The following is a 12,703-nucleotide window of genomic DNA, read 5'->3' as shown; positions in this document are numbered from 1 at the left end:
CATGTTTTTACAATTTGGGTTTGATGCAACTTGTGTTATCTAATCTAAATTCCTAATAAAATCATGGTATTCAACTATTCATAGATAAATGTACTACTAATTACAATGGAGATAGAAAAAATGTTTTGACATAAGTAATTAGGTCATTGGAATGTAGAAGATTCCAGCTGTGAAATTTTGCTGGTTATTTTTGTTAAGACAAATTGATGTATTTGAAATTCTCAAGAATTCATTACGAGAAACCTCACCAAACTACCCCAAATTGTGGAGAAACATGTTATGATTAATTGTTCACAAAATATAAGTTGAAAGTTTAACAACTAAACTAGAAATTGTAACAAGTGTGGTCTATTGGTTTTATACCAAATTCGTCCTGGCTAATCAGGGCTTATACTCCGGAATTTATTTTTTTCCAAAAACACGACTAAGACTGTATATTATTAGAAATGCCCAAAAAAAACATATCAAATTTGTAAAGTCCAATAAAATATTAACTTCGTAAAGCAAAAACCTACATGCAATCCTATGAATATAAAACAAATATACAATATATCCTAATTGTCAATTTGAATTATTCTAAACCCTAAACCCAAATTATTATTCAAGTCATTATTTTTTTTTATCGAATTATCTAGTCTTATTACTTATTGCCTTCTTTTTTTTATTGTATCATTTAATTTTAATTCTTAAATCAATTAAGAGTTTTATAACAAATTAATTAGTAAATAATACAAAAATACCCCTTGTGAAGACGAAATGACATAAGAGATATAAGTAACAGTTTTAATATAACTGTTACAAATGTATGTATCAGTAAGAAATTTCGAAAACCGTTACTGATACCTCTTGTGAAATATTTAAAATGAATGTATATCAGTAATAGTTATCCTTAAAACTGTTACTGATATTCTCATCTCGAAAAAGAAGAATAAAAGCACTAGTGTTTGTAACGATTATTCCTTATGATCGTTACTGAAAATATTTATCAGTAACGGTTTCAAATGGCCATTACTGATATCTTGATATCAGTAACGGATATATTATACCGTTACTGATAAAAACTTTTAGTAAGGGCATTATAGCGTTGTTGCTAACATTCGTTACCAAAACCTCATTTTCCACTAGTGCCTTACGAGCAATATCAAAATCACCAATCTCATATGTTGAGAAAAAATCTCGTCGTGAAGTAGCATGAGTAGAAGCACCATTGTTCTCAATCCAATCTATCTCATCACAAAACACATTAACATTCTCAACATCATTATAAAAAACAATAACAACATCATCATTCTTTTTATCTTCTTTGTGGTTGAAAATAGTGATTGTGTTCTAATTTTTCTTCTTGTTCTCCTTCTTTAATTCAAAACATTTTTTCTTGATATGGTCCTTTAGGTCACGATAATGACACTTAACATTTGCCCACTTATTAGAAGCGCCACGAGATTTGCTACAATTACTTATATCTCGTCATTTACTTCCCCCCTACATTCTATAATCAAGACCTCAGATTATAAAAAACAATATTGTGTCTTTCATCTCATCACTTCATTCAATACACTATTTTTTTTTATTAAATTCATTGAGAGAACACTATTCGATGCATAATTGGACAAAATTATTCTAAAAGTCTCCCATGAGTTAGACAGAGTATCAAGTAGGCATAAGCCTGGTATCTCGTCATCAAATATGAATTTCATCCCCTCTAATTGATTAATAATTCTCACAAAGTATTCAAATGGTCAATGATCGGAGAAACCACTTGATACCTTAAGAACATCATTTGTTTTATCAAAAATAATTTGTTATTAAATGTCTTTCTCTCATATAATTCATCATGTTTAGTCCAAAGAATAAGAGCATCAGTAATAGAGATCACATGGTTCAAAATATTGTCATAAACTCATTGACGAATATAACCACATATTTGTCTATGCAAAAAAAATCAATCATTCACACTTTTTTATGTAGGCTTAACTAAAGAGAATACTAGTAAATGAAATTTTCACATACATCGAATCTTCTATTTTAGCCTTTTAATTATTATTATTAGAGCTATTAAAGCTCACAACTCTGGATGTGTTAGTGTTCATCCTTATACTCAAATATAACCAGCTCTAATACCACTTTTATGGGAAAATATATTCTTTAAAACATAACACTTCCCAATTAATTGAGTATAAGAGATGAAAAAAATATAATGAAATTAAATCGACAATGCAAGACAAGTTTTAAGCGTGGAAAAACCTCTCTTCTAATCGAGAGTAAAAACCCCGTGACATGAACAAACCACTTAACATTCCACTATCATGAACACAGTTACAAGTTAGTGTTTAATCTAAATATAACCAAACTAGAGTCTAATCAATTATATCAATATCACACAAAAATCTTAACAATAACAACTAAGAACAAGAAAGAGCAAGATCAATCAACCATACAAATTCTGCAATATTGGTTTTCTGTTGGACTAACTTAGAAGCCTCATAATACAAATGTTTATCGTTCAGAATGTAGCCCCAAAAATAACACTACAACAAAACATACTTTCAGCGACCCTTATATGCCAACCCATATTAAGCGTGGGTAATAATTAAAAGAAAAAAACTTTTCCCAACCTTTATATCTATACCACCACCTTTATTTTTTTTATATACCAACTTTGTAACTTTGTTAAAATCTTATAATTTAAATATTCTAAATTTTAATAATTTTTATGTTTTATTTTTAAACTTTGTAAATATTTTATTTTAATTTTTTTAAAATTAAATTTGACTTAAAATTTTGTTAACATTAAAATTTAATTAATATTTTTTATATAACATAATTTTTAAACTTTTTATAGTATTATTAATATATGTCTTTTTATTTAATTATTATTTAAATTTAATTAAATGAAAAGTAAAATATGAGAGAGTTCATTAGTTTCTGAAGTGTTAATATGACATTTATTCCACATCGGAGAAAAAGAAGAAGTTTTTGGTATATAAAATATGAGAAAGTTCATTAGTTTCTGAAGTGTTTTTAAGGTTATAATGTGCTGGAATATGGATCCACCCTAAGGGTTAAGGGTTATGTTCATCAGGTATTTGAGAGATGAACGGTAAATATTATAATAGTAGAGATAAAAAAAAATAACATCTAAAATGAAAATAGAAAAAAAACAAATTTTAAAAAAATAGTTTAAAAATAAAATAGACTTTTAGCGACGTTTTTTAATGTTGCCAACGCTTAAATAAGCGTTGTTAAAACTTTCGCCTTTCGGCAACGCTTGTACCGACGCTTAAATAAGCGTGGTAAAACCTTCCCCCACCCTGCTTCTGGCGACGCAAGAATAAGTGTCGGTAATGTTTTTGGCGACGCTTTTAAAGGTTGGCAGAAGTCTTTTTAAGCGTCGCCGAAAGTCATTTTATTTGTAGTAACCAACAAGACAAACAAAACAAAATTTCAATTGCTACTTCAAACCCTTAAATCTATTTTGCTCTACCATCTCTCTTGTTCTGTTCTCAAAACCAAAATAACCTAGATGAAAAAATAATGTCTTTTCACATTATATAACGTGGGCCTAAACAAAGCTCACACCAAGTCGGGTCTCGCCAACTAGGAGAACAAAACCCATCACAAAGATTAATAGTATTATTCAAATCATATAAATCCGGTATAAAAATTTATCCAACTAAATAAGAAGTTAAATCGAACCAAACATAACACTAACTCAAATATGAGGGATGAAAAGAGAAACAATGACACGCTCAAAATTTAGAAAATCCAAGAAGGGCCTTAGAATGGATGTATTTTCAATTTTACTTTTAGAAAACAATTTCAAAAGAGAGGAATGCTTAAAACAAATAAATATGTGTGGAAAATAATATCAAATTTATAATAAATAAAAAATTAAAAGTACTTATAAAGTTTATGGAAGAATACAGATCGTAATGAAACAGAGGTTGAGGAAGAAGAAGAAAGTTAATTCTCAAACAAGTCAAGCTTTAATAGAGAAAATTATAATGGAAGATACTCAGATTAATCAAGTTGAAACAGATCATACTAAGGCTTATGCAGAAGATACCAAAGCCAATGCTGAAAGAAACAAAAGTAAGAATCTTAAAATTCAAGTAGAGTATAAGAACATTGAAGTCCTGAAAACTCTTTCTATAAGATTAGCACGGGTTCGTAAAAGAAATATTACACCATGTGAATAAGAAAACCTTATCATCTTCTTCAATTCAATCGTAAGAGGAAGGAGAAGGGGAAGAAGGCCTTACGACGCGACAGATTTATATGAAAATAAACACCTGATTGCGGTAGTTAGGATCTGTTTTTGATTGTATTTTTTTGTTTATAATATATGTTGTTTGTTTTTGCGAATGTTACTTTACTAATTAATTTTTTTAAGTGTTTTAATTGTAATCATTTAATCATAACTAGGGTTTATCTTGATCATTGATCTTCCACCTTTGAGATTTTAATTAAAAAATATTAACCATTTTTAAAGAAAAAATAAAAATTATGAAAGAATGTTTATATCATTTGTTGCGATACTAATAAATATGTTAACAATAATTAAGTTGGATGATTATCTTCATTTATTTTATCTGACAAGCATATTTTTGATAAAACTCAAGAAAATAAGTTTTGTATGATTAAGTGCTTTTTTTTAATTTTTTAAATTTAAATAAATATTCTTAAAATACTTCTAAACCCAAAAATAAAACACGTATTAAAGACAAAAATTACCGCTTGAACATTTTTTTTTATAATAAAGATATTTTGTCTTTTTTATATATGATGTGGCATAAATTTTTCTTTATTTAAGAACACGTATACATGTAAATGTCCATAAGTCAAAATAATAAATGGTCACGGCCGGGTCCGCATGAACTTGTTTGATTATGAAATATAAAGATAATGTTTATTCTATTTCAAAATAAATATTTAGAAATTTTAAAATTTAAATCAATATAATTAAGTTAATAGTAATCTAAATAAATTTTTGTATAAAAGGCTTATATAAAAAAAGAGTTATATGAAAATAGAGATGGTAAATACAACAAGAATTTCAGTTCATTAATGCAACAAGAATTTGTAAGGCCGGCAACAAAGTTGGAGTTCTCGTGCAAATTCAAATTTGGTGGCCCTATAAAATTAAAATAAATTTAATAATTATATATTTTATAAAAAAAAATATTAAATATACAAATTAAATATATAACAATATTAATTAGTAAAAAAAAATATTTCAAAAAATATATTAATATAATAAGTTGTAAACAAAAAATATACTATAATAATTTATCAATTAATTACTAGTATTTGATTAAAAAAAAATACTCCTTATATTTTTTGAAACAAAATTTTTATTTAAGTCATTATACCCTAATTGTAAACACTTTTCTTTAGTTGATATCATAATTAATTAATCCATTAGTGATATAGTGTGTACGATGTCTTTATAATGAAAAAATATGAAAAATATTTTAAAATGAAAAGAGATTATAAAGATAAACATTAAATAATAATAAATAAAAATAATAATTTAAGAACATTAAAATGTAACCTAAAAAAATATTTTTATAATTAAGGTTGAATTTATGATATAAAAAAATAAATTATTAAAGATGCAAAGCGACTAAATTATAAATAATATAATTATAGTTAGTGATATAAAATGACTACCATAACAATAAATAGAAAATGAGTCTAATATTAAAAATAATAAATAATAAAATTATTATATTAGATATAATATGGAGAGAGAAAAAATTATTATACTATATATAATATATATAATAGAGAGAGAAATAAATAATATATTATTATATAATATAGAGAGAAAAAATATATTATTATATATAATATGGAGAGAAAAAGTTATCCCAATAAATAAAATAATAAGTTTAATATTAAGGATAAAAAATAATAAAATTATTATATTAAATATAATATGGAGAGAGAAAAAATTATTATATTATATATAATAGAGAGAAATAAGTAATATATTATTATATAATATTGAGAGAAAAAATATATTATTATATATAATATAGAGAGAAAAAGTTATTATAATAAATAGAAAATGAGTTTAATATTAAGGATAAAAAATAATAAAATTATTATATTAGATATAATATGGAGAGAAAAAATTGTTATATTATATATAATAAAGAGATAAGTAATATATTATTATATAATATTGAGAAAAAATTTTATTATTATATATAATATTGAGAGAAAATAATTATTATATTATAAAAAATTAAATATAAAAAGAATAAATAAAATATGATATTATAATAGATATTTTATAATATATAATTAATAATATAGATAATAATATTTTATACTTGGAAAATTTTGACCCCTCTGATATGCCTCGAAACCCATATTTTGGGTCTTAAAACTCTTATTTCGGGACCAGAATATATTTCTTTATCCAAAATGAGCCTAAACATTTTTCTTTTTTATGAAATTTTTGTTGAGTTTAACCTTTTTCATAAAAAAAAATATAAATTTAAAAGGGGTTGGTTTGATGAAGAATTCAAAGGTTATATATGAACCAGTATATTTTTAGGTTTCCTCGTCTCTCTCATTCATTCATCAATGGCAGCAACGAAAAAGAAGATTCCTACAGTCGAGATTATCTCAAAGGAGATGATAAAACCATCATTACCCACTCCCTCTCATCTCCGCTCCTACCAAATCTCTTCCCTCGATCAAATGTTCAATCTCAGCTACGTCCGGGTCGTTTTCTTCTACAATCGTCCACTCGCCGGCGAGACTAATGATGTAATTGTTCAAGTTCTTAAAAGTTCACTATCCGAAACCTTGACCCATTACTACCCTCTTGCCGGAAAGTTCGTGCCGGAGGATGACTTGATTGACTGCGACGACTCCGGCGCTGAGTTTACCACCGCCGTCATTGTCGGCGGCGATGATGGTGTTTTTTTGGTGAGTTTTGATAATATTGAGTTTTAGTTTTAAGATTTGGTAATTAATATGGGTTATAGATGATTATTGTTTCAAACTTTTATAATAGGGTGCAATAGAGAATCCAGATATAGATTTCCTTGATAAACTAGTTAGTAAGGAGAATGATGATAGATTGAAATCAGAGGAGGAGGATGTGATTCTAGCTATTAGAATAACGCGATTTCCTGGAGGTGAAATCGCCGTCGGAGTTTGTATTTGTCACAAGATATCAGACGCAGCCACTTTATGCTCTTTCATGAAATTATGGTCGGCGGCAGCAAAAATCTTAATCTCCGGCGAAACGAGTTTCAAAGAATTGACCGGACCTGTTTTCGATGCTCCGAGGTTATGGCCTTCCGTTCCCGGATTTACCCGTCCATCAAGCAGCCTCAAAAAAGAGAAAATAATAATGAAAAAGTTTGTTTTCAATTCTTCAAGTCTAACAAGACTGAAATCGGAGTTGTCGAAAGTAGAAGGAGTGGACATCGTTCCAACGAGAGTAACATCTATGATGGCTCTCATTTGGCACGCCGTAATGAATTCTTCATCCGAACCGCCAACGAATCACGTGCTTGCATTGCCAGTAAACATTCGTAAAAAAATGTCTCCACCTCTGCCCGATAACACATTAGGGAACGTAATAAAATCAGTGGCGGTTGCGAATAGTGTGGGTGGTGTTACTCTTGGAGTGGTTTTGGGTCTGATAAAGGAGGCGATTGGGAAAGTGGATGAAGAATATGCTAAGAAGAAAGGGGTGCCATTACATGAACCATTTTCGAAAGTGTTTTCTTCTTTGTCTAAAATGAATATGACTATAATGATAAGTTGGTGTTGGTTTCCTTTTTATGAGGTTGATTTGGGACTAGGCAGGCCGGTTTGGATGACTTGTTTAAGACATGCTGCTTTATCAGACATTTTATTAATTGATGGACCGGATGGAGGAATTGATGCACTGATTGGGCTAAATGTGGAGACAATGGAGAAGTTTGAGAAGAACCCTAATATCATTTCTTTTTGTGATCACTCCATTGCTTATGGATGATTAATTGTTTTGGAGATTCTTGTTTGTTTTAATCATGTTTTTATAATTTGGGTTTTATGTTGATGTATTTTAGAATTTGGGTATGATGCAACTTGTGTTATCTAATCTAAATTCCTAATAAAATCATGGGATTCGACTATTCATAGATAAATGTAATACTAATTACAATGGAGATTGAAAATATGTTTTAACCTAAGTAATTAGGTCATTGGAATGTAGAAGATTCCAACAGTGGCATTTTTCTTATTATTTCTGTTAAGACAAATTGATGTTTTTGAGACTCAATAATTCATTATGAGAAACCTTATTAATTTTTAATAATTTTTTTTACAATTTTAAATAAACTTTTGATTTTACGAATTTATCTTGCCCGGCACCATATGCTAAAACATTAGTGTTTTTAAAGCAAATATAATTACCCGATGATTTCAAGTGCACTGTTTTCAAGTCCCAACTTATTTCTTTAATTTTTTCCCTATATTTCTCTGCCCAAAATAATAATAAAGCCGAGCATAACATTAATTTAATCCCTTAGTCCAAAGCATCACTTTAAACCAAGCCCTCTCCAAAGCTTAAACTCTGTTCTTTTGGACCTTTAATTAATATATTTTCAAATGAATCTAAGTAAATGACGGATGGTTAAGCTAAATTTGTAGCAATTTAAAAGAAAAAATTAGACAAATTTTCTTTGTTTTTCTAATAATATGATATGAAAGTACCTGCAGAAAAATAAAGCATAATAACTTGATATTATTATGTTTGAAATTTGTTTTTTATCAATTCAATTTAATCTTAAGTAATGTTATTTGTTAATAAAATGTTATATTAATCTGTTTTAAAAAATAAAATTTCATAAAAGAAAAAATAGAAACTTCGGTTCATAACTTACTTAAGACTTACAACTAAGAAGATATAATTATTTTTAAAATACAATTAAATGAAGTTAGGTTTTAATTAACAACATTGTTTAGGGGTATTAATTACACTACTTTGTTAAAAAAACAAATGAAGTTAAAGGAAATTTTGTTTAATAAAATAACGTTATTAGTTTTTTTAATATATAAATATAATTAAATATATTATAAACATCGTCTTATAGAAATTAATATTGTACTTAAAAAATGTTTTAAATTTTTTATAATTTTCACACAAAACCAAGTGATCATAACCTTGTATAGTCGTGACCTAATTTGTTTTCTAATTTTTCGGGATTTTTAGATTTAGAGTCTAAAAATTACAAAAAAAAAAAAATAATAATTTTGGATTTTGAAAAGTGGAACTAAACAAGTCATAGGACTGGAGTCCTAGGGTTTGGGTTCAATTTTATCGGTCTGGGTCCGGAGACCGTCGATCTGGACTCGGGAGCTCTCGGTCGAGGTGCTAAGGACTCTCGGCCTTAGCTGGTCTTACTAGTCTAGGTGTAAAAAATTATCGGTCCTGGACTAGCCTGGGGCTATGTTTCTCGTTCGAGGTGTATAAACCTCTCGGTTCGGGGCTAGCTCTAGGCTAAGTTCCTCATTTTTTGACTCTATCCCAAGGTTAGACCTCTCGGTCCTAGGTCCTGGGAGTCTCGATCTCAGGTTTGGATTTTTTGTTCATGAGTCATGAGAGTCTTGGTCCCAAGTCAGACCTTTCGATCCTAGGTTCGGACTTTATCGGTCTTAGGTCCGAACTTTATCGGTCCTAGGTCGGGCCTCTCAGTCCTAGGTGAGAATCCTCGGTCGAATTCATCGGTCTTAGCTCAAGAACATCGATCATAGGCCTCGATCCTAACTCAAGCACATTGGTCATAGGTCTCGGTCCTAGCTTGTTTTTATCGGTCCTTGGTTTCGGTCTAGACCGAGGATCCTCGGTCAGATCTCTCGGTCATAGGCTCACAAGCCTTAGTCATCAAGAACACAAGTGCATGTTTTTTTTAAAATTAGTTTGTTTAGCTCTAATTCTTTGATCTAAGAACTTGGGTAACTTCACAAAACTTCCAGTAACATGTTGATCATCATTTTAAGGTATGGATCGACCTAGATGATGATCAATTTGTTCAAAACATTTTATGATCAAAAAATCGGGTTTTTGATTTTAAGGCTATTTTGAAGTGTAAAGAGTTATCCAACAAATTCATTATACTATATATACTTGATTGGTACCAAAACAAGAACATTGGCTGTTCGTTTTGACCAAATTAAGAACTCAAAATTTTTATTTATTTTGAAAATTTTGATATTGATCAAACATGATCGGGATGGATCAAACACGATTCAAATTAATGTCCAACATGTTTACAATCATGTTGGGAAGCTTTCAGGGCTGTGATTCAATCGAATTAACCCAAAAACAACAAACCCGATTTTTTAATTTTTGAAATTCAAATTTGAGTTTTTGTTATTTAGATCGATTGATCGGTTCTATCATATCCAGATAGTTTATAGATCATCTATGGATGAATTCTCAACCATAAAACATCATAAACAACAAGTATACAAGTTTATGCAATTTGAAATATACAAATTTCAAATTCAAACTATAAGTATGAATTAGAAGTTGATTGTAACCTTACCCAGGATTGAAGAACACTCTTTGATCTTTAGGAAAGCTTTTTGAATGCACAGATCCAAGTTTTAATGCCTAAAACGGAAAATTCAAAAATTTTGAAGTTCTGAAGCTTTAATGGCGCATTTTGATTTTCTTCGATTTGAGGCTTCTATATTGGTATGGAGAAATGATCACCATCATAGGATGATCGTTTCAGGCTTTAAATGAGCCGAAATGGTAGACTATGGAGGAAGTTCCAAAAAGGAGAAATCATCCAAGGTTGTTCAGGTTTATCTAGACGGCGTTCGCGTTGGAGACAAAGGTGGCGCTCAAAAGAACGTCGTTTTGAGTGCTTTACAGCGTTGCGTTTGCGTTCCGTCAGTGTTTGGAGGAACGAAGCTAACGTTCGTGTTAGCTGATCCCCTGCAGCCCGGGCGCACATTTCTCCGGATAAAACCGGTTACGTGGGATGTTCTTGGGCGCTAGATGAAAATCCAACGCTTATACGATGGCCATAAATCCTGTTCAGCGAATCTTCCAGATTTCGACTACACTGGATTATTGATTTATTTATTTTTATTAAAACCTTAAGAGATTATTTGAAACTGATTTTTCTTTCATCCTTTTGGCTTTAATTTTGATCTTTTCAAATACACAAATATTAAAATAAATATAAAAAATATTTTACCAATTTATTTTATTTTATATTTTTAGGATTTATAAATAATTCTCTTTAGATTAAATGGATACAAAAATTCATCAAAATTATTTATTTTTGTCCTTTAATTTTTCTAAAATTATTTTGAGACATTATGGGTACAACATTTATCCCAAATAATTTATTTTTTGATTTTTGCCTTAACTCTTAATTAATTTGATTAATTAACATAATAATTAATCATAATTAATTGTTTTAAATAGGTTTTGACCATGTGGTTAATTATTTTGATCTTATTTATTTAAAAATAATTCAAAATAATTATTTTAATATTTTAAATTGGAGTGTAGATTTTTAGTGGTTACAATGACAACGCAATATTAAAAATATGATAATACAGTATTAAAAATATGACAACGCAATATTAATAACATAACAACACAGTTATAAAAATACATGACAACGCAATATTAATAACATGAAAACACAATATTAAAATCATGACAATATAATAGTAAAAATGTGACAACACATTATTAAAAACATGACAACACAATAGTAAAAATATGACAACGCAATATTAAAAACATGACAATATAGTAGTAAAAACATGACAACACAATATTAAAAACATGACAACGCGGTAGTAAAAAAATATTTAAAACATGACAATGTAATATTTATAACATGACATTTTCAAGTATTAATAACAATATCATAAACATGACAATCAAATATTAATAGCAACACAATGAAGTATTATAAACATGACAATCAAGACAATTTAATATTGTTGTTATTTGAGTGCAAGATTCTCTTAATATAATGATTACTCAACCAATGAAGCTTTTTCTTCGAATTTACAAACGTGATGCCACACTGCCAATTATTTGCCTCACCCTTATAGATGGTATTATATTGCCATGGTATAGTTATCATCTTCATCTTGTACGTGGAGAGCATATCAGCAATGTGAGATCCTATGAACTTCAAAAAATCTATTAGCTTCTTCAATATGGTTAGAATCAGGCGAAATTTGTTCTCGGGGACTGTCTTAATGTCAATTATTTCAATTTGTTGTTTATTTTTTTGTATACGGGAAGTAGAAATAAGAACATGCACATAGAGGCACAAAAATATGCACACAAACAACATCGCAACTTAGTTAATAAAGCATGACGATGCAGTTTAAACAACATGATAATGCAATTAATAAAACATGACAAAGAATTTTTAATCCTTACAAGGTCTTGATCGAGGTCTTAAAGCGTAATATTGAATGCCTTAACTTCATGGGATAATGAATCATTATATAAACTGTCTTCACATTCAAAGATGTCCTATGAAATATAAAGAACATGTTAAAAACCATATAGGTGCAACAAAATGAAATGACATTTGGAGTATGGAGTATAACTTACATTTTGTATGGATGAAAAAAAGATTATTCGATTGCTAGTGCTGACCTAGTTTGTGCATCTACGTTCATTTCCATTTTCCATGCATCA

General features: G+C 28.6%; 1 protein-coding gene across 1 annotated transcript; it reads left to right on the top strand.

The window, feature by feature from the left end:
- The first annotated feature begins 6,597 nt into the window (after positions 1-6,597).
- Positions 6,598-8,008, top strand: LOC124943942 (tabersonine-19-hydroxy-O-acetyltransferase-like). Its single transcript, XM_047484398.1, has 2 exons — positions 6,598-6,945; positions 7,034-8,008. Exons 1-2 carry the CDS (start codon positions 6,598-6,600, stop codon positions 8,006-8,008), a joined length of 1,323 nt encoding a protein of 440 aa, XP_047340354.1.
- The last annotated feature ends 4,695 nt before the right edge of the window (positions 8,009-12,703 follow it).

Source organism: Impatiens glandulifera, chromosome 6 (assembly GCF_907164915.1).
Source record: "Impatiens glandulifera chromosome 6, dImpGla2.1, whole genome shotgun sequence".
NCBI classification, from domain to species: domain Eukaryota; kingdom Viridiplantae; phylum Streptophyta; class Magnoliopsida; order Ericales; family Balsaminaceae; genus Impatiens; species Impatiens glandulifera.
Note: the sequence above shows the minus strand (reverse complement) of the source record. Positions and strands in the feature narration are given on the sequence as shown.